General features: G+C 49.2%; 1 protein-coding gene and 1 pseudogene across 1 annotated transcript in view; one reads left to right on the top strand and one right to left on the bottom strand.

The window, feature by feature from the left end:
* Positions 1-456: 456 nt before the first annotated feature.
* The window catches only part of LOC135876028 (cytochrome P450 2K1-like), a 46,976-nt gene continuing 20,410 nt past the window's right edge, over positions 457-27,022 (top strand). Inside the window, exons 1-5 of the mRNA XM_065401151.1 lie at positions 457-594; positions 1,962-2,069; positions 2,757-2,883; positions 4,432-4,558; positions 11,908-12,003. Coding sequence (XP_065257223.1) covers positions 457-594; positions 1,962-2,069; positions 2,757-2,883; positions 4,432-4,558; positions 11,908-12,003 — 596 coding nt within the window. The remainder of the gene's footprint in view (positions 595-1,961; positions 2,070-2,756; positions 2,884-4,431; positions 4,559-11,907; positions 12,004-27,022) is intronic.
* Positions 16,424-25,961, bottom strand: LOC135876660 (cytochrome P450 2B11-like; annotated as a pseudogene).

Genomic DNA, 27,022 nt, shown 5'->3' with positions numbered 1-27,022 from the left:
TGTTGTTGAGCCATACTTAAGGTTGGAATGGTGTTAACTGTTATCAAGAATCCAATAGGTATGGGGAGATCATGTTAAACACCAGGAAAATATCCATAATAATGGGAATACAATCCAGACAAATGAGTAATGATTTGGTCTTTAGTAGCATTTTGATCCCTTTCACTCTGTTCTTTTTAAAAGTCTGACAACACTAGAAACATCTCAGCATCTCCCTTTTCAATGGGGCATCTCCAAAGACAAAGCTTCTTTATGACTCCCAGATTTTCCCTTTCATATCTAGTATATTTGTATTCTTATCTTGAAGTGCTGGATTTAGTGCATTCAATTTGCCATATATGCCCACCAGACACTTGAAAACAAATGAGACATTGACACCCCCACCCCGAGCCCCAGCAGAAGCTTCAGGGCTGAAGTCCCAAGCCTGGGCACTCCCCTCACATGTGTCTTATCCATATGTATCCTTATATATGTCTATCTGTTCCCACCCAGGCCATTGCTAGATGCTTTGGGAAGATGCTGGTGCTGAAATGTTCCATGAAACTGCAGATGCTGGAGAAAATGTTAATGCAGAACTTCCCGGAATCACGCAAGGTAATAGATCTGATCTGTTCTTTTCTGTGCTGTCTCCTTCGGGGAATCAGAATGTTGGGCAAGATGGAAGCAGACTGGGTGGGGGGTGAGGGGGAGAGAAGCTTCTTTGCTACTACAACTGACTATCAAGGAACCTGTATCTGATAGCAGTGGGTTTACCAATATGACAGCGTAACCCACTAGTCAGCGTGTGTCTAATGCACCTCCCTCTGTGTCTGATCAACATAGGACACAGATCTGTTGGAGAGCCTGATTCTTTAGCTCCAGCTCTTGGGATTTGTGCTTTTAGCTCTGGGAGTCCATGGTTCAGTCTCATATGTGTCAGCCAAGGTGGCAGGCATCACAATAGCAAGCCTCAAAATGGTCTCTCTGGTTCTTAATGTTAACCATGCAACGTTAACTATAATGGTGAGGATGGTATAGGCTAGCTATACCTTGCAACTAATTAGCAGGATCTTGGAAACTTATCCGGTATCTATCACCTGCCGGGGGGGGGGGGAAGGGGAGAAGGGAAAGATAGTGTAACTCCCTATCCCGTGATGCAAATGGATAAAGAAGAGAAAAGAATAAAGTAAACAGATGACAGCTTTTATTTAAAACAGAAACAGTGAGATGTGGTTTGACAGTTCGGGTTTAAAACCCAGGCCCAACCAAATAGATACCCTGGCAATAAACAAATAAAGCTAAAACAAAATATCCCAGACACTGCACCATTTCTAAGTGTCGATAGACAGTAGATGGTACGACTCCGTTGTCACGGCCAACTGATAGACCCTGGGTCTCAATCGCTGTTTAGTGGGAGATCAATAGGATCTACTGATGCTAAAGAGAGGTCTGGCTCTGCGATCACCCGAGGGTGAGTGATCAACAGGACTTCTGTACCTTTGTCTGAAAACAATGTGGGGTTCAGAGATTGGTAGCACAGTCATAGTTCTTAACACTGATGTCTTCAGATGCTGGTCTTCTGGTCCACGTAGCCATGAAAATACAATGGTTCCGTGGCTGCCTCTAGGACAGACAGCAACGAGGCAGTGGGTGCTCAGAGTTTATATAGGCACAAGCGCGCCAAAGTTTTGAGGTAAAACTGGCAGCTCCCCCGCTGGAACCTGTTTGAACCAGTATTGGGCTGACCGTTACCTGCCTTTTCCGTCAGAGTTACAAAGGGCACGAAAACTTTAGTAAGAAGCTAAACAAAGGTGGAGTTGAGCTGTTTGGCAGGCACGCCATTTTGAATTTCAGACTCCATATCCAATACATGGTCAAATACCTTAACCAAATGTAAAGGCATAAAGTACAACTTATTCTAAAGCACAAAACAACTTATAATCTCTATTTCATATACAAGAACACGTTACATTATCTGGCAGGTTTATGGAGCAGTGCTGAATATCAACAGAGGCAATCCCTTCAGGATGGAAGTGGTGGTGGATTCGTGGCTGGATTTCAAAGTTGTCATTACCAGGCGGCAGATGGAGGTAGATCAAAACATTTTTAATCTGAGCTCCAGAAGAGCAAATAGACTATGGATCCTGTTGTGATTGAATCCTTTCCTTTAGCTTCTCAGCTGGTGTCAATGTGGAGTGGGAAGGGAGTAGCAAGGCTTGCACTCTCTAATACCCTGCAGAGTAGGTGACTTGGCTGATTCCTGGGAACCCACCTGTTCCTTATTAGTGGCAACTGCAGGCGTAAATGTATCAGGCCAAATTCATCCCCAGTGGAAGCCGACACAATGCCCGTTGACTTCAACAAGAATCACTCTTGCTTATGCAGTGCTGGTTTGGGCCAATCACTACAAGACAAAGGGTCCAGAAGCAGCTGGGGGAAAGGCTCTCAGAATATTAAACTGGCCAAAAGCTTCAGGAAACTGCTGCTAGGCTCAGGTTACTCTTCGCTTAGTGACTGCCTTGGAAAGATGAGGGTCCACCTCCATCACAGCTGTTAGTTACTGTGGGGTTGGGGAGAGTAAGGAATAGATTCTATTCTGATGCCTGGTGTTGAGATACACTGTGGAAAGTGCCAAAGAAGAATATCCTAATCAGGGAACTCCTGAAGATCCAGCGGTTCCTTGGATCTCTGGCCATGGATCTCTGTGAGCTTTGGTTTCCAAGACACAGGAAAAAGGAAGGAATTTTTCTTAACTATTCCATACCTTTTCTATCCAGGATGAGATGGATGACCTTGACCATTACACCAATGCCTATGCAGTTTTCTACAAGGACCTACAGGCTTACCAGGAGCTACTGGCCAACACAGATACCATCAACTGGGAACAGAACTTTCAGATACAAGGTAAAGTCCAACTTTATCAAACAGGCTACCTGGGTGGTATAAACCATTCTGAGGGGGAATAGACCCTGCCATTGTATATTGGCTAAAGATTTCTTATAATAACGTGAAATGCAGGATTCAGGAAAGAGGTGGCAGTTGGACACAGCCCTCCTGGTTTTTGAATTTCACCCATGCTGTATCATTCTTCATCATTGGGCCAAGTTCTGCTCTCAGTTATAGAGGTCCAATTTCCTTGCTGCAGTAAGTGTATTTTTATTTCAGTCTGCTCTCTGTTAAAGGCAAGGATCCCTAGAGAACATCCAGCTCATTAACAGGACTGCTGATCATAGACAGCTGGTTAATCTAGTAGAAGGGGGTAATGAGATCCAATAGTTGGAAGCTGAAGCTAGATCAGGGATCGGCAACCTTTGGCACGTGACTCGCCAGGGTAAGCCCCCTGGCGGGCTGGACAGGTTTGTTTAACTGCCGTGTCCACAGGTTTGGTCGATCGCAGCTCCCACTGGCTGTGGTTTGCCGCTCCAGGCCAATGGGGGCTGCATGAAGCCACGGCCAGCACATCCCTCGATCCGCACCACTTCCCACAGCGCCCATTGGCCTGGGACAGCGAACCGCGGCTAGTGGGAGTTGCGATCGGCTGAACCTGCGGACGTGGCAGGTAAACAAATCGTCCCAGCCCACCAGGGTGCTTACTCTGGCGAGCCACGGGCCAAAGGTTGCTGATCCCTGAGCTAGATAAATTCGGAAGAAGGTGCACATTTTTAAGAGTGAGGGTAATTAATCTCTGGAACAACTTACCTAGAAATATAGTAGATTCTTCACCACTTGAAATCCTTAAATCAAGACTGGATGTCTTTTTAAAAGATGTGCTCTCTGTCGAACAGAGGTTACAGGCTTGATGTAGAAATTACTGGGTGAGGTTCTCAGGCCTGTGTCGTGTAGGAGATCAGAGTAGATGATCATAATGGCTCCTTCTGGCTTTAACATACAGGGCCGCCCAGAGGGGGGCGCAAGTGGGGCAATTTGCCCCAGGCCCTGGGCCTCGCGGGGGGCCCCCCATGAGAGTTTTTCGGGACCCCTGGAGTGGGGTCCTTCACTTGCTCCGGGGGCCCCGGAAAACTCTTGTGGGGCCTGGGCCCCCGGAGCTTCTTCCGCCCCGGGACCCGCCGCCGAAGTGCCCCGAAGACCCACGATGGGGGGGTCCTTCCGCTCTGGGACGCATCGCCGAAGTGCCCTGAAGACCGTGGCGGGGGGTCCTCCCACCCCGGGACCCGCTGCCGCAGCACCGGGTCTTCAGCGGCAATTCGGCGGCAGGGGCCCCCCACAGCCGAAGACCCCAGGCCCCCTGAATCCTCTGGGCGGCCCTGTTAACATATGAAATTATGGAGATTGTATTGAATGGGGAAGAAAGAAACATGCAGTAATGCTGAGGGTTTTGAAGATTTCAGATGTGCAAACAGCTCCATAGTGAATCCAAGCTTTGTTCTTTTTATTTATTTCCATGTGCATTTTGTTTTTTAAATGAATCACTATTTATCTGTGTCTACACAGGGCTCCAGGATGGATTATATGAAGCATCCAACACTGTTGCTATGTCTAAACAAGTCTATGTGAAACTATCCTCTTTCCAGATGTTTATCCTCCCAGACCCTGACATGCTGCCAAATGTCAGAACTCAGTATGTCCAATCGCATCCTTCCTATTTTCCATAAATATGATACTTAGCTCATATCTAGCACTTTTAATTAGTAGATCTTAAAGCGGGGGTCTCAAACTCAATTTACCTTAGGGCCAGTGCCAGTTCTCAAATCCTCCCAGTGGGCCAATAATGTCACTGAAGATGGTGTTCAGAAAAGAAAACGTCAGTTTGTTGACGTTTGGCCTCAGTGACTGAGCAGTTGAAACCTTCAGGATTGCAGCAAGGTGTGCATCAGATAGTTGTGTTTGGTATTTTGACTTGTTTATATTCGTTATGGGAAAAAAAATGATGCTGCCTCCATGGCTGACTCTGCCTGGCGACTAGAGATGTCCCTCTCCCCCAGCCAATGGGAGCTGTGGGGGGTGGTGCCTGTAACAGACGTTGCCTGCAGCGTACCTGCATGCATCTCTCCTCCACGGGCTGCAGTGGGGAGATTCTCAGGCCGCAGATGGCCCGCAAGCTGCGACTTTGAGACCCTTGTCTTAAAGAGCTTCAAATTGTGGAAACTGAGGCACAGAGAAGTGGAGTGACTTGACCAAGGATCCCCAGCAGGCCAGTGACAGAGCTGGGAATAGAACCCAGCTCTCCTCAGTCCTAGTCAAATTCTCTATCTACTAGGCCACACTGAAATAATAGCCAGACTGGTAGGTCATTGGGACAAACTCTGGCTGACTGAGGAAGAGCCTAGGAGTGAGGAGGCAATGCCAGGAAGTGAGAAGCACTGTATATATTTTTAAGGGTCTTACTAATTTTTAAGGAAAGGCAGAGACCTTGAGGTGTGTTGGTAACCATGATTTATTTTTCCACTCTCCAAATCCGGTCCTCAACTCCCTCTAAAGGATCGTGGGTGGTGCAGTCCAACAAGCATTTCTTGTACTAAGAACTGCTACAGTTAAAACCATTTAAAACATCATGTGCACATATTATTACAGGGGTGGGCAAACTTTTTGGCCCAAAACTGTATGGAGGGCCGGGTAGGGAAGGCTGTGCCTCCCCAAAGGCTGGCGTCCCCAAACAGCCTGGCCCCCTGCCCTCTATCTGCCCTATCCCACATCTCGCCCCGACTGTCCCAAGAACCACCGACCCATCCAACACCCCCTGCTCCTTGTCCCCTGACCGCCCCCTCCCATGATTCCTCACCCCTAACCGCCCCCCCGGGACTCCACCCCCATCCAACCCCCCCTGCTCCCTGTCCCCTGACTGCCCCCTGGGACCCTCTGTCCCTTATCCAACCCCCCCACTCCTCACCCCCTTACCATGCCGCTCAGAGCACCAGGCCTGGGAGCCGCACTGCCTGGAGCCAGCCACGCCGCTGCGCAGTCTAGAGCACGGGGCAGGCTGGCAGCTTTCGCTGTCCGGCAGGAGCGCGCTGGCGGCACGGTGAGCTGAGGCTGTGGTGTTACCCGGGGCTCTTTCAACCCAAAGCTCTTGGTAACTTTTTCTCTGTGCGAGGAGGTGTCAGGAAATAAATCAGGGGAGACACGGCCATCCGACCGACAGATGGCTGGCACAAACAGGACAACATGAGAGTGCTTTCACTTAAAGCTAAACCTTTACATAGGCCTGGTCTACACTAGGCGTTTATGTCGAATTTAGCGCCGTTACATCGAATTAACCCTGCACCCGTCCACACCACGAGGCTATTTAGTTCAACATAGAGGTCTCTTAAATTCGACTTCTGTACTCCTCCCCAACGAGGGGAGTAGCGCTAAATTCGACATGGCCATATCGAATTAGGCTTGGTGTGGATGGAAATAGACGCTAATAGCTACGGGAGCTATCCCACAGTGCACCACTGTGTTGACGCTCTGGACAGCAGTCCGAGCTCGGATGCTCTGACCAGCCACACAGGAAAAGCCCCGGGAAAATTTGAATTCCTTTTCCTGTCTGGGCAGTTTGAATCTCATTTCCTGTTTGGACATGGTGGCGAGCTCAGCAGCACTGGCAACGATGCAGAGCTCTCCAGCCGAGATGGCCGTGCAATCCCAGAATAGAAAGAGGGCCCCAGCATGGACTGATAGGGAAGTCTTGGATCTGATCGCTGTGTGGGGCGATGAGTCTGTGCTTTCCGAGCTGCGCTCCAAAAGATGGAATGCAAAGATCTATGAGAAGATCTCTAAAGCCATGGCAGAGAGAGGATACAGCCGGGATGCAACGCAGTGCCGCGTGAAAATCAAGGAGCTGAGACAAGGCTACCAGAAGACCAAAGAGGCAAACGGACGATCCGGATCCCAGCCCCACACATCCCGTTTCTACGAGGCACTGCATTCCATCCTAGGTGCGGCCGCCACCACTACCCCACCACTGACCGTGGACTCTGAGGATGGGATATTGTCCAGGGCCGGTTCCTCGGACATGTTAGCGGACGGGGAAGATGAGGGAGGAGATGAGGAGTACGAGGCAGTCGACAGCGCTTACCAAGCTGATTTCCCTGACAGCCAGGATCTCTTCATCACCCTTACAGAAATCCCCTACCAACCGTCCCCAGCATTTAACCCGGACACAGATTCAGGGGAAGGATCAAGCAGTAAGTGTTTGAAACATTTAAACATTTATTTTTAACAGAACTGGAATATTAACAATAAGAACAATGTGTTTTTCATGATTTGTTTGCTTAACTATTCAGTCCCAACTATTTAAAAAAAATCTAACAGTGTCCGGTTGTGCATGATTCTGCTGCCCAAGCCGCTCCACTCTTTAGTCCCTGCCAGTGCAGCTATATTAAAATGCGGTCTATATGTCCGGGGATAGAGCTGAAATCCTCCAGGGACATCTCGAGGAAGCTCTCCTGGAGGTAATTGGAAAGCCTGTTCATCAGGTTCCTGGGGAGAGCGGCCTTATTGGGTCCTCCGAAGTAGGAGACGTTTCCGCGCCAGGAGATCCTCAAGTACTCCGGGATCATAGCCTTGCACAGCATGGCGGCATACGGCCCTGGTCTTTGCAGGCTTTTCCGAAGCATCCTTTCTTTATCGCTGTCCGAGATCCTCATTATTGTGATTAACACGGCTACCCCTCTGATACTTGACATTATTGTGATGTCGCTCATCATGACCTGCTTTGAATTAGGTAGGGGACTGTTAGTATTGGGACTGCTTGCCCGTTCCTTTACAGAACTGTAACCGCCAGTTTACAGCCATGCGGTGGAGGCGTGAGAGGGGCAGCATACAGGGATCTTTCCCTGGGACAGCCGCGAGGGGGTGGGACAGGGGCAGAGTTCATGCTTGCCGGATTGCTGGCAGCAGAGACTGGCATTGCTTTCAATGTGAAAGGAGGCCAGTGCTACTATTAAAGTTTTAAGCAGCCACAAGTCTACGGCTTACCATGTCTGCCTGCTACAGAAATTCCGGTGTCCTGCCCCGCTTCCCAGATCGGCAGTGCAAGACCCCAGGCACTGAAGGCGAGGTCCGAAAATTCGACCTTGTCCTGAGTGCGCATGTGATAGGTGCACTGCATGGTCTTGTTCACAGAGAAAGACTATGTTCTTTGTTCACAACTACATTTATGTTTCGGAGGAATTCACTACCTTTTACTCTTTCCCACAGCCACATCTGCGACTGTCTCCCAACCCAGCCTGGCATCACACTCCCAGAGGCTACCGCACATTAGGCGGAGGAAGAAGAAGACGCGAGAGGACATGTTCTCAGAACTAATGGGCTGCTCCCGAGCCCAGGCAGCACAGCAGAACCAGTGGAGGGAGAATTTGTCCCAAATGCACCGGACACACATGGAATGTGAGGAGAGGTGGCGGCAGGAAGACCAGCAGGCGACTCAAACGCTGCTTGGACTTATGAGGGAGCATACGGACACGCTCCGGCACCTTGTTGATGTTCTGCAGGAACGGAGGCAGGAGGACAGAGCCCCGCTCCAGTCTATCAGTAACCGCCCTCCCCCGCCACCAAGTCCCATACCCCCCTCGCCCAAAGTCCAAAGAAGGAGGGGCGGCAGAGTCCGTGAAAACTCTCACTCCACCCCTGCAGACTGCTCAAGCACCAGAAGGCTGTCATTCCCCAAAATTTGAAAAGTCCTTTCCTTCCCGCCTCACCCAAGCCCCCGTCCAAGTTTCACCCCCCAGTTTCATGTGTGGTTGTTAATAAAAAATACGTTTCTGTTCGTTACTGTTTCCATCATGTTGTTTTGGGGGAGAGTCTGTCTGAAGGGGGGGGAATGGGCTTGGTAATTGGACAGGACCGTCACCTTTAGCAGGGTACAGAGGCGGGGGCAGGTCCAGCAGCAGGGCACATACACAGTGCAGTGACTAGTTACCCAGGTCAGTCTGGGAGGTGGTTTTCATGTTCTGGGGGGGGGGGGTGCTCTGTGACTGTGTGGCGGGGGAGGGCAGATCTTATGCAGCGGTCCTTTTCCTGGATCACAGAGCCACGCAGCAGGGGATCTGTAACCCTCCTCCCCCTGCCATACAGTCACATAGCCCCCACCTAAACGCAGTCCCGCTCAGGAGGGCTGGCAGGCTCCGTTGAAACAACCAGTCCACCACTTCGAATCCTGTCATTCCTGGAGTTTAGAAGCATCATTTGCATCAGTACACTACACCCGCTCCCCACCACAGTCTGCGTCCCAGGTTTAAAACATTCCTGCGAAAACAGTAATAAAGACAACGGTGTTCATTAACAAAATAAAACTAATTTTATTTTTTTGGAAGGGAGTGAAGGGGGTATGTAGCTGGATAGGATAGACAACATTAACTGGGTAAAGAAACGGGGGCAGGTTCAGCTTCTCTTTAAACAAACTTAAAAGTCACTGGTTACCCTGCTCACTGAGGAACCTAGCTTTCAAAGCCTCCCGGATGCACAGCGCGTCCCGCTGGGATCTTCTAATCGCCCGGCTGTCTGGCTGGGTGTAATCAGAAGCCAGGCTATTTGCCTCAACCTCCCACCCCGCCATAAAGGTCTCCCCCTTGCTCTCACAGAGATTGTGGAGCACACAGCAAGCTGCTATAACAATGGGGATATTGGTTTCGCTGAGATCACAGCGAGTCAGTAAGCTTCTCCATCTCCCCTTGAGATGGCCAAAAGCACACTCCACCACCATTCTGCACTTGCTCAGCCGGTAGTTGAACAGTTCTTTTTCAGTGTCCAGGGCGCCAGTATAGGGCTTCATGAGCCAGGGCATTAGCGGGTAGGCTGGGTCCCCGAGGATCACTGTAGGCATCTCCACATCCCCAAGAGTTATTTTGTGGTCCGGGAAGTAAATACCTTCCTGCAGCCGTCTAAACAGACCAGAGTTCCTGAAGACGCGAGCGTCATGAACCTTGCCCGGCCATCCGACGTTGATGTTGGTAAAACCTGTGGTCCACCAGTGCTTGCAGCACCATTGAAAAGTAGCCCTTTCGGTTGATGTACTGGCTGGCCTGGTGGTCCGGTCCCAGGATAGGGATGTGAGTTCCATCTATAGCCCCACCGCAGTTTGGGAATCCCATCGCGGCGAAGCCATCTATGATGACCTCCACGTTTCCCAGGGTCACTACCTTTGAGAGCAGTACCTTAACGATTGCGTTGGCTACTTGCATCACAACAACCCCCACGGTAGATTTGCCCACGCCAAAGTGGTTCGCGACTGACCGGTAGCTGTCTGGCGTTGCAAGCTTCCAGAGGGCTATGGCCACTCGCTTCTGGACAGTCAGGGCTGCTCGCATCCGGGTGTCATTGCGCTTCAGGGCAGGGGACAGCAACTCACAAAGTTCAAGGAAAGTCCCCTTCCGCATGCGAAAGTTTCGCAGCCACTGGGATTCATCCCAGACCTGCAGCACTATGCGGTCCCACCAGTCCGTGCTTGTTTCCCGTGCCCAGAATCGCCGTTCCACAACATCCACATGACCCATTGTCACCGTGATGTCCTCGGCACTGGGTCCCATGCTTTCTGACAGGCCTGTGCTACTCTCAGACTTCAGGCCCTCACCGCGGTGCCGTAGCCGCCTCGCCTGGTTTATCTGCATCTGCCTCTGGGAAAGGTGGATGATAAGCTGCGAGGCGTTGACAACGGCCACAACTGCAGCGATGGTCGCAGCGGGATCCATGTTCGCAGTGCTGTGGCGTCCGCGCTGTCACTGACCAGAAAAGTGCGCGAACTGATTTCCCGCCGGCGCTTTCAGGGAGGGAGGGAGGGCGGTAGTGACGGACGGATGACGACAATTACCCAAAAGCACCCTAGACACATTTTTTTTACCCAGAAGGCATTGGCGGCTCGACCCAGAATTCCAATGGGCAGCGGGGACTGCGGGAACTGTGGGATAGCTGCCCACAGTGCACCGCTTCCAATGTCAACGCTTTCCCCGTTAGTGTGGACTCACAAAGTCGAATTACTGTCCTTAGTGTGGACACACACGTTCGACTTTGCAATATCGATTCCACATATTCGATTTAAGTGAAATCGAACTACCCTTGTAGTGTAGACATACCCATAGTCTCAGCACTTACACACGTCCGCAACAAAACACCCCCAACCCTTGATAATTACCAAAGCTGAGTGTGGCTCTCGAGTGGCACAGTGGCAGCCCGTCTGCCGGTGGGGAACACAAGTTGCATCCAGAGGGAGAGACCAGTCTCAAAGAGTCCCCAAACAAGTCCCCTTCTTTATACATTAGTAATAGAATGACATGTCCCTTAAAGAAACCTTGTCAAGTAAGCAGTTTCAAGCAAGAGGTTCCTTCTGATTATTGATTAACCAGGTGTGGGTTTTTCCAGAACTTGCAACCTTGAGACCTCAATAGACATTCCTGGGGCATAGCCTACTCTTTTAAAACGCATGTATCAGCAACTTCAACACAATTCTTATCAGGAAGGACAAGGGGTCAAGCTGCCCTTTCTGTGGCACCCAAAACCCCCTCCCCTCCTGCCTTGGTCAAGCTGAGATTGCTACATGGCCACTTTACAGCTTGCTGACTAGGCTGTCTTTAACAATAAGCCATAGTGGTTTCAAGCACTTTACCGGTTTGCCAAAGTCTCCCTGTACAGTGGGGGAGGGGGGACAGCTGGGGAGGGGGCGGGGGCTAGCCTCCCCGGCCAGGAGTGCAAGGGCCACGCAGGATGGTCCTGTGGCCTGAATGTGGCCCGAGGGCCACAGTTTGCTCACCTCTGTATTACGAGCTTACTCCCAGGACTCAGACATAACTCATCCCTGGGCACCTGGTGGATAAGAGCTGGACCTCACATCTAGACTCCCCATACAGCAGTGGCACTAATCCTCAAATCTCTAGCCTGGCCTAGCAATCTTTCGTTCCCTTTTCTGAAGTGGAACAGGAAAGCCATTGAATGGGGAAAGATGGCTTAGGGATGAAGTATTCTGCCTAATGCATTTCCTATACCTTCTCCCAGGATGGATCCTGCACCGAGACTGGCTTACCTTGATGTCTCTCATGCCAGCCTGCTGAATGAAACCTGGTCACGGGGAGGCAACGAGCAATGCCAGAGGTACATTGCCAACCTCGTTTGCTGCTTCCCCAGCCTCTGCGTGCTAGATGACAACGGGCACCCTGTCTCCTGGAGTCTGACAGATCAGTTTGCCACCTTGATTCACACTTATACCCTTCCTGAGCACCGCAGGAAAGGTTATAACCATCTTGTTGCCACCATGTTAGCTAAGAAGTTACATAGCCAGGGCTTTCCAGTTCAGGGTAACGTCCTGGAGGAGAACATACCAGCTATAACATTGTTCAAAAGCATGAACTGTCAATTTCTGCCCTGCCGATTTTTCAGACTCATCCACACTCCTTTCCGGTTTTTAGCAAGCCCTGACCTATAGTCTAAGCACCGGTATAAGTTATTGATCTCCTGAGTATCTCCTCCACTGTAACTAGGTGAAATATTACAGCCTGTGTTATATGGGAAATCAGACTAGATGATCATAATGATCCCTCTTCTGGCTTTAAAAATCTCTGAATCTAATATACCCTAGTAACTGTTCACGGTATCTCAGTTCAGCAAATCAAAGAAAGATAGGAACGGATTTAAGTCTAGCATTTGGTTATTGCAATTCATCTGTAACTGACATCTCCACTGTATTCCCTCTTATTAAAAGGACAATTCATTTAGCTTAGCGAACTGTCTTGTATACTCAGACAGACAAGATAGGCAAGCTTATATCTTTTATCGGACCTACCCACATTTACTGGACAAACCAGAACTCTGACCCCTCCTGGCCTCTTCAAGTGCACCTCATCTAGATCTCAGGCCCTGGGCTGTCTCTTGGGGCGGAATCACATAAATCTCCCACTTTCAGACCAGGCCCCAGCTTGCAGTCCCCTGTGTATCAACCATGATCACCTCAGCAGACATGTCCAGACCCTACAGTTCTGTTCCCTCTGGGGAAATGACCGTGGTAATCAGCAACCAAACAGCCTCCTTCAAGCAAAGTATTATTTAGAACAAAAGCATTTCAGAGAAAAGTGGTCTTTAGTAGTAATAAGACACACTACATGCCTCTCTAGCTCACCAGGTGGTTAACAGTCTTACTACAGACTCCACATGGAAGATAAACTTCCTATAGACTCTTCTGCAAAACTGCTCTGTGTGTCAGCATCTCTCCTCCCTGTTAGAGCTCCATGATATTCTCTGGACAGTCCAGGGATCAAGGCACTATGGATATGCCTGCACTGAACTTAAGAGGCGTGACTGCATCTCCTGTAGACATGCCTGAGCTAGCTTCAATCTAGCTAGATCAAAGGTAGCTCGACTAACAATAGCAGGATAGTCACAGCAGCCGGGAGTGGGGTCGTGGGGGGGGGCAGGTACATACAGGAACAGCTAGCGTGGTCTGCTGCCCCTGCTGCTATACATTGGCCAAACCGGACAGTCTCTACGCAAAAGAATAAATGGACACAAATCTCACATCAGGAATCATAACATTCAAAAACCAGTAGGAGAACACTTCAACCTCTCTGGTCACTCAGTAACAGACTTAAAGGTGGCAATTTTGCAACAGAAAAGCTTCAAAAACAGACTCCAACGGGAAACTGCTGAACTTGAATTAATATGCAAATTAGATACCATCAATTTAGGTTTGAATAGAGACTGGGAATGGCTGAGCCATTACACACATTGAATCTATTTCCCCATGTTATATTCTCACACCTTCTTGTCAAACTGTCTGAAATGGGCTATCTTGATTATCACTGCAAAAGTTTTTTCTCTTAATTAGCCTCTTAGAGTTGGTAGGGAAACGCCCACCTTTTCATGGTCTCTGTATGCGTATGTATATCTCCTTACTATATGTTCCATTCTATGCATCCGATGAAGTGGGCTGTAGCCCACGAAAGCTTATGCTCAAATAAATTTGTTAGTCTCTAAGGTGCCACAAGTAACACAACACCTCGTTCACGCTGGCGCCGCGGTGCTCCAGCGGGGGTGCAGCAAACGTTATTCCACTCGCCGAGGTGGAATACCAGCAGCGCTGTAGCTGCGGAGTCAGAGCGCTCTACGTGCCTTGCCAGGGTGGACGGGGAGTGAGCTAGTGCGCCCGGGGCTGCTTTATTGCGCCGTAACTCGCAAGTGTCGCCAAGGCCTAGGTGTTCTTATCTGGGAAGCCACTGTATTGCTTTGCTCTTTGTTCTTCCCACAGCCACTATTGCATTCAAACATTATGGTGTATAGTAAACATTCCACTACCCCAACATAAATTATACAGTCTCTCAATAACTAGGTTATATCACTATTCATAGATTAACACATAGCAGATCCATGACTGTCACGCTCGTCGTTTCAAACCAGCTAATGATCAAGCAACGAATGGCACTGTTTCCTTTGTTAACAAAGCCCATGGGGATGTTCACAGTACCTAGGAACGTGACCTCGTGTGTTGGGCCTACAACAGATCAACAAATTTAGCAACAACACACTGGGAAAATTGAGTGGTATATTAAACACAATGCTTATGTTAGCAGCCTCCCTTTGTATATTTGGGACACATCTGATTTAACTACATCCCCAAAGAGACATCACAGATAAAAATATGCTGAATGTTAAACAAAAGAGCAGTTCTCAGGTGCTGCAAAGATATCTCTCCTGTAATGCAAAAGAAATGGCTTGTGGTTCTTTCAGATGTTGTTACATTCAAGTGAATTCTCATCAGCAACAAGCTAACATGGGTCCTTCTTTAAAAGACATTTTGTCTGCGCACAATGCCAGCATGAATACAAAGATAATTTTGAGATGTCACTTCCATCTGGTCACCCAGTGTGTTATGTGCTGGAAGTCTGTGCTGTATTTCCAATTTAGGGCTCGATCTCTCAAGTACTTTCTCTTGAAGGTAATGAGTGGTTCTGCATGTAGTCATTAAAAAAACAACAAGAAACCTCATTACACTTTCTGCAGGAGAAGGGATTTGTCCTAGTGTATTTTCCCAAAGTTTCCCCTCTTCCCACAATGGTGCTGTCTTCTGTATACTAGCTGCCACCCTCCACCCCAAAGAAGTTGCATTTCAGTGGTTTCAGTTTGTAAAATGCTTTGGAGCATTGTAATAATTGGGCCTACAGATTTACCTTACTTGTGAGCCTGACTGTGGAAAAGTGGATACAAGTTCCTAGTGACACAATAACCTTGTCACAAGGTCCACTCACTGCTGGGGCACCAGCTCCTGCTCTCTCTGGGGATTAGCTCTTTCCAGGGTTGATGCTCCCTTCTGCTGCTTGCTTCACATCCTACTACCCCTCTCTCTTCCAGTCCATGTGACTGCAAGTGCTTCTTTGTGACTTGGCCCTCTGCCCAGGTCACTATGCATCTTTCCCTGTTCTGGGGTATCAAAGTCTTTTCTAACAAATGGTCTCAGGCAGCCTTCCCATTCACTGCCCAACTAGTGCCACTTCCCTACTGGCTAGCAAGGGAACCCAGGCCCACCCACTACTCCAGATTCTCACTCAAGGACCCTCTAATCAGCAGCCGAAACTTGATGCCTTTCCTTACCTTCTGGCTCTTTCACTTCTCTGGGCTCACCAGCCTCATAACTTCCTTCTCCCAGGGAGTAACTCTAAGCTATTTTAATTTTATAGTCTCCAAACATACCTCCCAGTCCCTGCCCCAGGAAGTGACTGCAGCCTACTTCCCTATCACCCCTTCTACTAGGGGCTTCCTGCCTTTATAAACCCAGCCTAGCTCCTCCCTCCTCAGCTAGGATCCCTCAGTCAGTCAGGGGATTCCTTAAACCACCTGGTTCCCCTCAGGTGTGGCTTGTCTGGTTAACTGGCCCCCTTCTTAGCCTGCATTAACCCCTTCAGGAAAAGTGTGGGGTGAACACCCATCACAACCTATACCGATAAATGTTGATGGGAAAAGGTGCAAGAGGGAGACAAAAAGACTGAATTAGTCCAAACGAAGAGACTTAAGGATATAACTCAAGGACTGTGTTAAGATTATGCTTTGTAAACAAGCATGGGACCAGAAATCAATGAACCAAAATCGATGTGTTGGCAATTAGGCCTAATTGGTGGATGAAATAATGAGGGGATGGGCTATTCCACACATCACTCCCTTTTGGAGTTCTTAAAAAAAGTAAAGACATGGGGGGGGGAGGGGAAGAGATGGACAGAGGAGTACGCTTCTTGACTGAAAGACAAGAGAAAGAGAAGGAATGAGCTTCGCCATCATAGCTGCCACCCCAACCATCTCCTGGGACTCCAGCATCTACTCTGACACCCTGGTGCCTTCTTTGTCCTAATCCTGGGAAATGTCCTGACCAGACCAAGCCAGAAAGCAGGATCCTGATGATACCTCTGGCTAAATTCCAAACATCACCTGAGATATGAGACCTTGTTTCCCTGGAGCCAGTGTGTCCTACACCTTCCATTTGTATTTTTACCCTCCCCGCCGCCCTTTTCCTTCTATCTAATAACAATCTGGCTTAGTCAACCAAGACTGTATATTTTACAACACTGCTGTAAACTATGACCAGAAAGAGACAGCTAAAACCAATGCCCTAAACAGCCCAATACTGATACAAGTTTGCCAGGTCTCTCACTGGCTGATAAGACCATTTGCTGAGTTTGTGTTTCACCAGCAGCAAGATTGCAAGTGGGAGTCAGCACCAGAGACAGAAGCTGCATTTTCTCTCCTTGCTGTTCTTTTCTCCCCCTTTTTGTGTGTATGTTTTGTTTTGTCATCTCAGAAATGGGGTTGGACTTTAATAAGAGCAACAACAGCTTCAGCCCATCTCAACGGATTTCTTCTCTTTCCCCCCAAAAAGTAGTTATTACCATCTGCAATACCATTTAATTGACTATCAGAGAAGACGTGTGTGTGTGCGTGTGTGTGCGTGTGCGCGCAGGCGGGGGGCTCTTTATAAATACTCCCTCCAGCTAAAGGAACAGGGAAGAAAGGATATTGTTAAAATAAACACCGGATGTAATGGGCAAAGGAAGGACTAGTAATCAAAAGTTCCCCGTTCCTAGTACCTTGCTCAGTCCACCAGACCATAAGGTCATCCAGGCAAGCTAGTGCCCATATGCAAGGGGACAGACAGAACCTCCTGAGCAGCCTAAAGGCCGGAAGGGAGCACGCCATATTCTCTCTAAGGACCATTTTCACTTGCTCAAGGATTGGCAATGACAGGTTTTGGCAAGAGCCATCTCCTGCTCTCCTTTGGCTCAGGGTCCAGAGTCCACAGCCTCTAAAATTTCAGCGTGTCTGGTTCTGGATTTTGGTCCATCTCTGGAAGCAATGTGATTTTCATATTTAGTCCTTTTATGTCTCTTACTGAGCAGGGCTTAGAAGTGCAATGGAAGTAGCAAACTCAACCCACAGAGATAAGGAATATCTAGCATTGCTCTGGAATGTATCTGTCTAGCCCAGTGGTCTCCAAACTTTTTTGATTGCACACCCCTATCAGTAAAAAAATGTTGAGCACACACCCCCTGCTGCACCGAAGAAAAAAAACCAACAAAAAACCCCCCCACCGCTCGGACTCCCACCTGACGAAGCAAAGAAAAAAAAATGCTCTTCCTGCCACGCACCCCCAAGGATCCTCTTGCACACCCCACTTTGGAGACCACTGGTCTAGCCAACTGCAGAGCAGCATTGAGAGAGTTTCTCCCAGCCCTTCCTTGAATGAAAGGGCAGACTGAGATCCAACATGGTGCTTTAGAAGGGGGAAGATACAAGACGAAGGCAAACTGCTGTCCTTGAAGGGAAGTTACCTGCTGAAAAAGGCATGAATGCCTCATTCTTCACAAACTTTCCATCTGTGCTGAGGAAATGCTGAGGATAGAATTCTCCAGGCTTCTCCCACCGAGTCTTATTACACAACACAGAGGCCAGTAAGGGGATGATATAAGTACCCTAAAAATCATCACAAAATAAAAATTAGAACAGTCAAAACTTTTCCACTGAACTGTGATTTCAACCAAAAAAAAAAAAAAAAAAGGGCATTTTGTTGGCAACAAAAAAAATTGTGGAAAAATTCCATTTTCGGCAAAATTTCCACAAACTAAAATATTTTACTAATAGCCAACATTTTTACTAAGAACTGTTTTTGAAAATAGAAAATTTTCACCAAAAATGATTTTTAAATCAAAAAACAGCTTCTCTGTTTTTTCCTGGAAATTTCTATGAAATTGAAAAAATCCCAACCCTCAATTAAAAATAAAACCCTTACAATAAAGCCATTGCATTTTTCTACCAGCTTTAATAAAAATATCAAATTGACCATAAACTGTGAGCTTCATTCAGAAAGATAACGGGCCTGATCATCAGGTTTCATTGAGGTTTTTAAGGTCAGGCTTGACAAAGCCCTGGCTGGGATGATTTAGTTGGGGATTGGTCCTGCTTTGAGCAGGGGGTTGGACTAGATGACCTCCTGAGGTCCTTTCCAACTCTGATATTCTATGATCAACTGGTGTAAACTGGCATAGCTCTGCTCACTTCATTTGCACCAGCTGAGGATCTGACCGAGGATCAGTATCCTACAGATATATCCCTTCCGGGGGTGCCCAGAGCTGGGGCTCTTTCCACTTCCCACCCTGCCTTGTTAATATTTCATGTCTTCATAGTTGACAAACTCAGCACAGCATCCTCCTGCCCTCTTTCCCATAAGCATGTTGCAGGTTTGAACCAGAGCACTGCAGATACCACTGCATGTGTTACTTTGTGGTTTGTCTTATCTGAGCTCAGCAGCTAAGAAGTTTAAAGTCTGTGGATGGGAGTTGTCCAGATGAAGTCAAGAATGCTGCCAGAAGTGGGGGGCTGGCTTCCTGCCCTGTGAGCCAGAACTGACTGAGTTGGGGAGGAGGCTGTTGTTTGGGAAGGACTCGGCTTCAGTGAACTCATCACCACATGTGAAGCCAAAGTGCTCACAGAGCATTCAATCTGCGGTCAGTTTCATGATAGAACATCTTTAGTTCTCTTAAGTTAAAGAAAAAAGGAAATATTCAAAAAATATCCTCCCTTCTCATTCAGATCTTCTTATGTGATTGTGTCTCTCTCTAGGGTTGTGCTAGCCGTAGGGAGGAGAACGGCCTTCTACTTTATCAAGAGCTATCAGAGTAACTCCTTTAGCTGCAGTTAGATGAGCTAGTACTTTTGATGCTGAAGCCCCCAGGTTCAATCCCTACTGATCACCATGGTGTTTATGTGCATGAGGTCATGTGATTTCTGGTCTGGAGGAATTTAAATAATCCATTGTTATTCTGTTTTAATTGGTGAGTATGAAGGTCCTGGTAATGCGTCTGATGAAGTGGGTATTCACCCACGAAAGCTTATGCTCCAATACATCTGTTAGTCTTTAAGGTGCCAAAGGACTCTTTGTTGCTGGTAATTAAAGTACCTCTTAAAAAAAAAAAAAAAACTTACTTTAGGAATAACATAGCCATTAAGTCTGACATCCTCAGTAGTCTCATGAGGCAAGCTCATTGGCAGGATATTAGCAAACCTCTGAATTTCATGGATGACTGCGTCCGTATACGGCATTTGTGTCCGATGTTCATAACGAAGCTGGGCAGATCCTATAACTCTTTCAACCTCTTCATGGACTTTTTCTGAGCAATTAAAAGAGAGTGAAAGCAGGTGCTCAGATACTATGGTGGTGGGAACCCCTATGAGAAACTAGACACAGAGAAGAAAACATACAACTGACACCTGCTTGTGACGGGGCAGCCCCGCCCCGCACTAGCCCCGGCAGCGCCAGACAAGTAGCTCTGTCGGCGGAAGTCCCGCCCCGCTCATACTGGGCATGCTCCAAATGCTCAGGGAGTATAAAAAGAGGGAACTCAGCTCAGTCTGGGCTGGCGGCCGCAGGAGGAGAAGCACCTATAGGGAGAGCTCTGGCAGAGGACCGGCCCGCATTCCTGAAGCTACCGGGAACCGAGGCCTCTCCAGGCCGGTGCGAAGTCCCACTGCGGGAGGAACCAGAGGAGGCAACAGACCCCGAGACTCGCGGAGAACCAGGGGACCCGTGGGAGACCCCAACGGCTGAGCTGGTAGGAAGCAACCCGGGGGGAGTGACGGACTGGTATCTCAGCCCCGGTAAGCCTCAGCGTGTTTCGGTAGGACCCCCCCGCTGAGTCAGTAACAAGGTCCTACTGCCCTGGGACGAGGGCTAATTCCCTGGACTCCGGCCACTAGGCCATGCTGCCCTGGAACGAGGGCTAACTCTGTGGACTCTGGCCACTAGGCCGTGCTGCCCTGTGACACGGGGGTTAAACCCTCACACATGGTGGAGAATGCGGGCACTGATTCGGACCTGTTAAAAAGGTCCAGCAACAGGAGGTTAAGCCGGGGGATCCCCCGTTTATCCTCACGATGGAGGCAGAGACGCTCCTGAAATGGATGCTGGAAAAGCAGCAGGAGCAGGCAGCCCAACAGCAGCAGCAGCAGGTGCAGATGATGCAGCAGATGACGAGCCAGCAGCAGCTGCTGATAACCCAGCACCAGGAGCACCAGCAGCAACTCCTCCGAAAATTAGCGGCCCAGCAGCAGACGCAACAGGAACGCCTGGTGCAGCAGGTGGCTATGCTACTACACCTGGCGGGAACCGCACCCACCACACCCACTGGGGCCGGACCTAGGGAGGCCTTGGAGGAACTGCCGGTACGCCTCACCAAGATGGGGCCTGAAGACGACCTGGAGGCATTCTTGGTGATGTTCGAGCGGGTAGCGACCACCGCCAGGTGGCCACCAGAACATTGGGCCACCCTACTAGCCCCCTATTTGACGGGACAAGCTCAGGCCGCCTATCGTAGTCTCGATCCCCAGGAAACCCTGGAGTACTCCCGAGTGAAGGCGGCCATCTTAGACCATACCGGCATCAACCCAGAGACCTATTGCCAGCGCCTCCGCCAGGACCAGTACCCTCCCGGGGCTCGACCCTGGGCAGTGGCCCAACGCATCCGAGACCACTGTTGGAAGTGGTTGAACCCGGAGGGCTTAACGAGGCCCCAGGTGGCAGAGATAGTGGCGCTGGAACAGTTCACTCAGATCCTGCCCCCGGGAGGAAGGGCCTGGGTACGAAGACATCGACTGGCGACCTTGGCCCCGGCGGTGGCCTTGATGGAGGACTACTTATCCGCCGAGGGGGCCGAGGCGCCACCCCGAGTAGCCAGGAACTCTGGTCGTAAGGGCGGGGCAGGAAGAGGGAAGCTCCGCGGGGTGGGACTCCAGGAGCCGCCGGTGGGAGCCCGTCCTGTGTTTCCAAAGCTCCCTAACCCCGAGCCCAGACCCAAGATACCCCAGGTAACGACCCGGAGGGAGCAACAACCCCGAGAGTGAGGGAGCCCCCGAGGGGAGGCCCAGGGCCTGCCGAGGCCCGAGAGAGGTGCTGGGAGTGTGGACAAGAAGGACACTTTCGCTGGGAGTGCCCCTTCATGGACTGCAGCTACGGACAAGCCTGGGTGGCCGGACGGAGGGCTCAGAGGAGGGGAACAGGAAAGCTGGTAGTCCCCGTCCGGGTCGAGGGAATCCCCGCGAACACCCTCGTGGACTCCGGGTGCAGCCAGACCCTCATACGGGAGGGGCTAGTCCCAGACCTCAACCTCTCAGGCCCCCCGATCCACCTACAATGCGTACATGGGGACATCCGCCATTACCCCACGGCCTGGGTGAAAATAGAAGTAGGCGGCCGGGAGGAGGACCTCCGGGTGGGCGTGGCCCCCAGGCTGGCTTACCCCGTGGTACTGGGACGGGATTGGCCCGGCTTCGGGGAGGTTCTCCTGAATTACCAGCAGTCCAAACTCCGACCAGACAGGACTAGGCCTCTGAGAGCAGGACTGCTCAGACGCCTACCGAGGATTGACCCAGGTGAGGGGACCACAGCGTCAGAGGAGACCCCGGAGGATCACCCCACCGACAGGCCCCGCTCGGTGGAAGATGCCCAAGCGGAACTGGAGCAAGATGTGGACTTCATACAGGAACACAGAGAGGACCCGACCCTAAGCAGAGCCTGGGAACAGGCCACCGAACCGGGCCCCGAGGGAGACCCGACTCCGCGGCCTCCACAGGGCCCTCACTTTGAGATATGGCAGGACAGCCTGTATCATATAGCGCAGGAACCCCAGACACAGGAGACGTTCTGTCAGTTGTTGGTGCCCCAGAGGCTGCGGCAAGGCCTCTTACAACTAGCCCATGCAAACCCTTGGGCAGGACACCTGGGGCAGGAGAAGACCCTCCAGAGGGTGGCTCGCCGGTTCTTCTGGCCGGGCATACACTGAGAGGTTAGGGACTATTGTGCATCGTGCCTGGAATGCCAGCGAGCGGGACCGAAAGAGGTAGCCCGAGCACCCCTGGTGCCCATGCCAGTTGTCGGCATACCCTTTGAGCGGATTGGGATGGACCTCGTTGGCTCCCTCGAAAGAAGCAAGATGGGGAACCGCTTTATCCTAGTGATTGTAGATTATGCGATGCGCTACCCGGAAGCAGTTCCCCTAAAAACGGCGACAGCACCGACAATTGCCAATGAACTAGTGACGATTTTTGCTAGGGTCAGGATACCTGCAGAAATACTGACCGACCAGGGCACGAATGCGTCCTCCAAACTAATAGCCGAACTGTGTCGCCTCCTCCACATACGGACACTCCGGACGTCTGTTTACCATCCTCAGACTGATGGCCTTGTGGAACGCTTCAATGGCACTCTAAAATCTATGCTACGGAAGTTCATGGAGGAGGACCCCTCGCATTGGGATGCCCTGTTGCCAGCCTTGCTGTTCGCCATATGAGAGGTGCCCCAGGCCTCGACGGGGTTCGCACCCTTTGAACTCTTGTATGGGAGGCAGCCCAGGGGGATCTTGGACCTTCTGAAGGAGGAGTGGGAAGCCCAGGAGATGCGAGTTCTTGGGACTATCCAATATGTGTTACACCTCCGCGGACGGCTCCAAACACTAGGGGCCTTCGCCTGAGAGAACCTGATACAGACCCAAGCGGGCCAAGAACGTCTCTACAACCGCAGGACTAGAGGGAGGAGTTTCGGCCCAGGCGACCGGGTGCTGCTCTTGTTGCCCTCGGCAGAGTCAAAACTTTCTGGCCAAGTGCCAGGGCCCCTACGAGGTAGTCCGAGTGGGGCCAGTCGACTACGAGGTCAAACTACTGGGGCGACGGAAGGAGACATGTATATACCATGTGAATCTCCTGAAGACCTGGAAGACCAGGGAAGCCCTGTTATTGGCCCGTCCACCCTGGAATCGGAACTCGGACCCCTAGAGGGAGATACATCCGATCCAAGGCCGGTGACGCTTGGGTCAGGCCTCACCCCCAGACAGCGAGAACAACTACAATGACTAGTGGGGGAATTCCCGGAGGTTTTATCTGCCCGCCCCGGACGAACGACTCTGATGAATCATCATATTGCCACCAACCCCGGTCAAAGGGTGAGAGACAACCACAGGCCATTACCCAGGAAAATGTGGGACACAGTCCGGCAAGAACTAGAGACAATACTGGAGATGGGGGTCGTGGAGGAATCGACGCGTGAGTGGCGCAGCCCCATCGTCTTAGTCCCGAAACCCGATGGGACTACCCGGTTTTGCATCGACTTCAGAAAGGTCAATGCCATCTCCCGCTTCGATGCATACCCAATGCCGAGGGTAGATGAATTGCTGGAATGGCTCGGGGGAGCAAGGTATTTGTCAACCATAGATCTAACTAAGGGATACTGGCATATCCCCCTCACACCAAACTCACGGGAGAAGACGGCCTTCCCTACACCCTTTGGCCTCTTCCAATTTGTAACGATGCCGTTCGAGCTACACGGAGCTGCCGCTACATTTCAGCGCTTGATGAATAAGGTCCTACTCCCCCACGACCAGTATGCGGCGGCATATATAGATGACATCGTGGTCTACAGCCACAACTGGGAGGACCACCTACACCATCTGGCAGGGGTGTTGCAAGCCCTCAGAGGGGCCTGCCTCACGGCTAACTTGGCAAAGTGCCACCTAGGACAAGAAGAGGTAACCTACCTGGGATACACGGTAGGAAGGGGGAAGTTAACCCTCACACTGCTAAACAATATAATCCACACCCTTTAGGACACAAACATCTTGTTTCTAAAATGCGGCTGCTGACAACCTTAGTTACCAAGGCTGAAATGGAAGAAGGCTCAGATGGGTAATTTGGGAGCAGAGGTAAGCATGCCTCTTCTAGCTGTGAATAGTAGTAACCTACTGAGTGCAGAGAAGGTACTGTCTCAGTGCAAAGGGTAGGGCTTCTGCTTTTAGGGCTCCATCCTGTGAGGTGCTAAACATCCTCCAATTCCACTGATTAATGAGAGTTGAGTGTGCTCTGCATCTGCTATGATCAGGCTCTTGAGGTTTACAATACACTGTGGTCCCTTCCATCCTTACTGCAGTCCAGGATTTAGGGAGACCCTGTGTGGGGACATTAGGCAGCAAAGAGTGATTTTGTCCGAGGGAAAACTGAAGCGTCCTCTCTGAGTCCAGCAGCCTCAATAAAGAATTCCCTTTACTTTCATGACAGCCGAGTCTGTCTTCTCCCTACTGCGAGGGATGACATCATGCCAGAGGTCTTGCATTTGAACTTGGGTGAGGACTGTTGTGTCTGTATGTGTGTGGACACAGTTTGTACAAAAGCACACTCAGTACATACACAGCAGGGCAAGAGAAGTGATGAATAGTCAGAAGGGCTCAGAAATCTTACTCTGAATGGCTGGGTATTTCATCATAAGCAAAAGGCCCCTGCGGAGTGTGGGGGAAGTTGTTTCTGTCCTAGCTGTGTCACCAGGCTTTGCAAATTCTCATTTTTGAAATGGGAATTGGGATTAGATTTTTCCTGCAAGTACAGAACTCTCAGTTAAAGTTTAAAGAATATTGGCAATCAGGGAAAATCTGCCTTAACCACCCCCCACCCTTTCCCACCCCGTCGGTACCTCCTGCTGCCTGATGAGAAAGGCATCAATGAAACTTCTCTGGTCATTGGGATCTAATTCCTTCAGGTGTTCGATGAAAGTCTGCTGAGTAAAGGAGTACAGTTCTTCCAGATTATTAAAGACAGTCTTGTGATTTCCTGGTAGGAACCCAAGGGCGGGAAACATATTAAACAGCTAAAGGAAGGGAATAGCACAGTTAGCCAAAGGGAACGCAGATTATAATGGTTAACAAATCATTCATGATCAACATGTGGCTTTACAGTAATATGTATTGGAATGATAAACATGCCTTGTAAATAACAGGGCCTGTTTCTATAAGCCTTCCACACGCAGAACTCCCACTGAGGTCAATGAAACAATTCTTGGAACTCATCTTCTTCAGCAATGATTAGTTACAAGAATTAACATGAGCATTAATATTAACAATAACATTAGATCTATTACAAGTGTACATCCACAACCATTTTTGTTATGCCAAGCCTTTTATTCAGATAGACCATTTTTTAGGTGGGTTTGTTCAATACCCCTTTTGAGTCTTTGTAGCTTTTTCTTTACCTCAGGGTCTTCCTTGACATAGGCTTTTAGTTTAACCACATCCTTTGGGCTTTGGTATTTTGAAGATAAATGAGGCAAGTTTGTAAAGGCACTTTGCCTTTCAGAAGTTCTTTCCCCTTTTTAGAGGGTTGAAATTTGAGCTTTCTGGTATACCATAATCTATGGTTTGGCTGGCTATGTTCTTATTGCCAGCAGCTATGGGCAACTTTGTTCCTCCCTTGTCAGCTAGGTAGTTTGCTTGGACACCACGCCTTAAAGAGTCACAACCATTTTCTATCATCATGTCTGAACTACAGTTCTGCTTTTCAACTACCAATTTTTGCATCCATAAGGCATTAGATGCCTCAGAGCTTGCTTAGAGATGACAAAACATATCCAAAGAGTCCAGGGGTCTGTTTACAAGGCTGCTCTGCTGTGTAAACCCAGGAATCCAGCTTTCCTTTTGAACCTGAGACACTAACTTTTCACTTTCGATATTAGTTAACAAAGAAGCCTCCTTCAAGTTATCGACAATCATGGTGCCATCAAATCCCTTCCATTTGAGGTGGATTTTAGCCAAAGGCACTCTTACAAAATATTCAGATTATGCTACAACAGTTACACTTTCACCTGATAAATAATCTTCCTTCCTGACAAGACTTGCTTTAACCAAAGTAATATCTGCTGTGGTATTCCTCCATGCCATACACCTTATTCCATTAACTTCTGCACTGCTAATAAACTCTGTATTATTGTTCCCATATTTAGCTTTAATATGAGTTTTAAAGTCAAGTCCTTCAGAGACTACAGTAATAGCATTTGCACACAAGGCAGCAGCACTGAGCTCTGTTTGGTTTGCTTGTGTGTTTGGAATAACTGGATTAGCATTTACTGGATTTGCTGGTTTATTTTTTACATTTGGACACTCTAGTTTGATGTGTCCAGGTGTACCACACAAATGACATACACTTGTCTTCCCTTAGAGTATGAGTTTTTCTGTTCTGGGCTTCCATGAGCTTTTTTATCAGAGTTGGGGTTAGATTTATTTTTAAACCCTTCTTTCCTTTTAAACTGGGGTGAATAGTGATTATTCTTTCCCAGGGGCTTATTTCTTTCACGACTTCGATTCTGCGCAAATTCATCTGCAATTTTAGCAGCATGCAAAACAGAACTGGCCTTTTTATCGCATCTGGCACCAAATTTAAAATCGGTTCAAGTATAATTAATTGCATTAATTGTTCAAAATTACCCCAAGCTTTCTCATCAGTAATCTACTTCCTGACAAAACCTAATAGTTTATGAGCACATTTCACATAAGAAATATCATTAGACATTTTAAAATTTTTAAATTCCAGCCTGTAAGTTTTAGAGATAACCTTGAAATGTTTTAACACAGTATCTTTATATTTTATATAATTCAAAGCTTCATCCATACCCATTTCACTGAACACTTCCCTGGCTTTCCCAGTATCTTTGTAAATGGGACAATTTTTTTTCCAGTTTTTGTTGTCATGAGGGGATTGATTTCCAGGCTATGGCAGCTTTTTCTGCTCTTCCAAGACTTGGAGCTGAAGTCTGGCAGATTCCTGTTCCATCTGG

Source organism: Emys orbicularis, chromosome 3 (assembly GCF_028017835.1).
Source record: "Emys orbicularis isolate rEmyOrb1 chromosome 3, rEmyOrb1.hap1, whole genome shotgun sequence".
Classification (NCBI taxonomy): domain Eukaryota; kingdom Metazoa; phylum Chordata; order Testudines; family Emydidae; genus Emys; species Emys orbicularis.
Note: the sequence above shows the minus strand (reverse complement) of the source record. Positions and strands in the feature narration are given on the sequence as shown.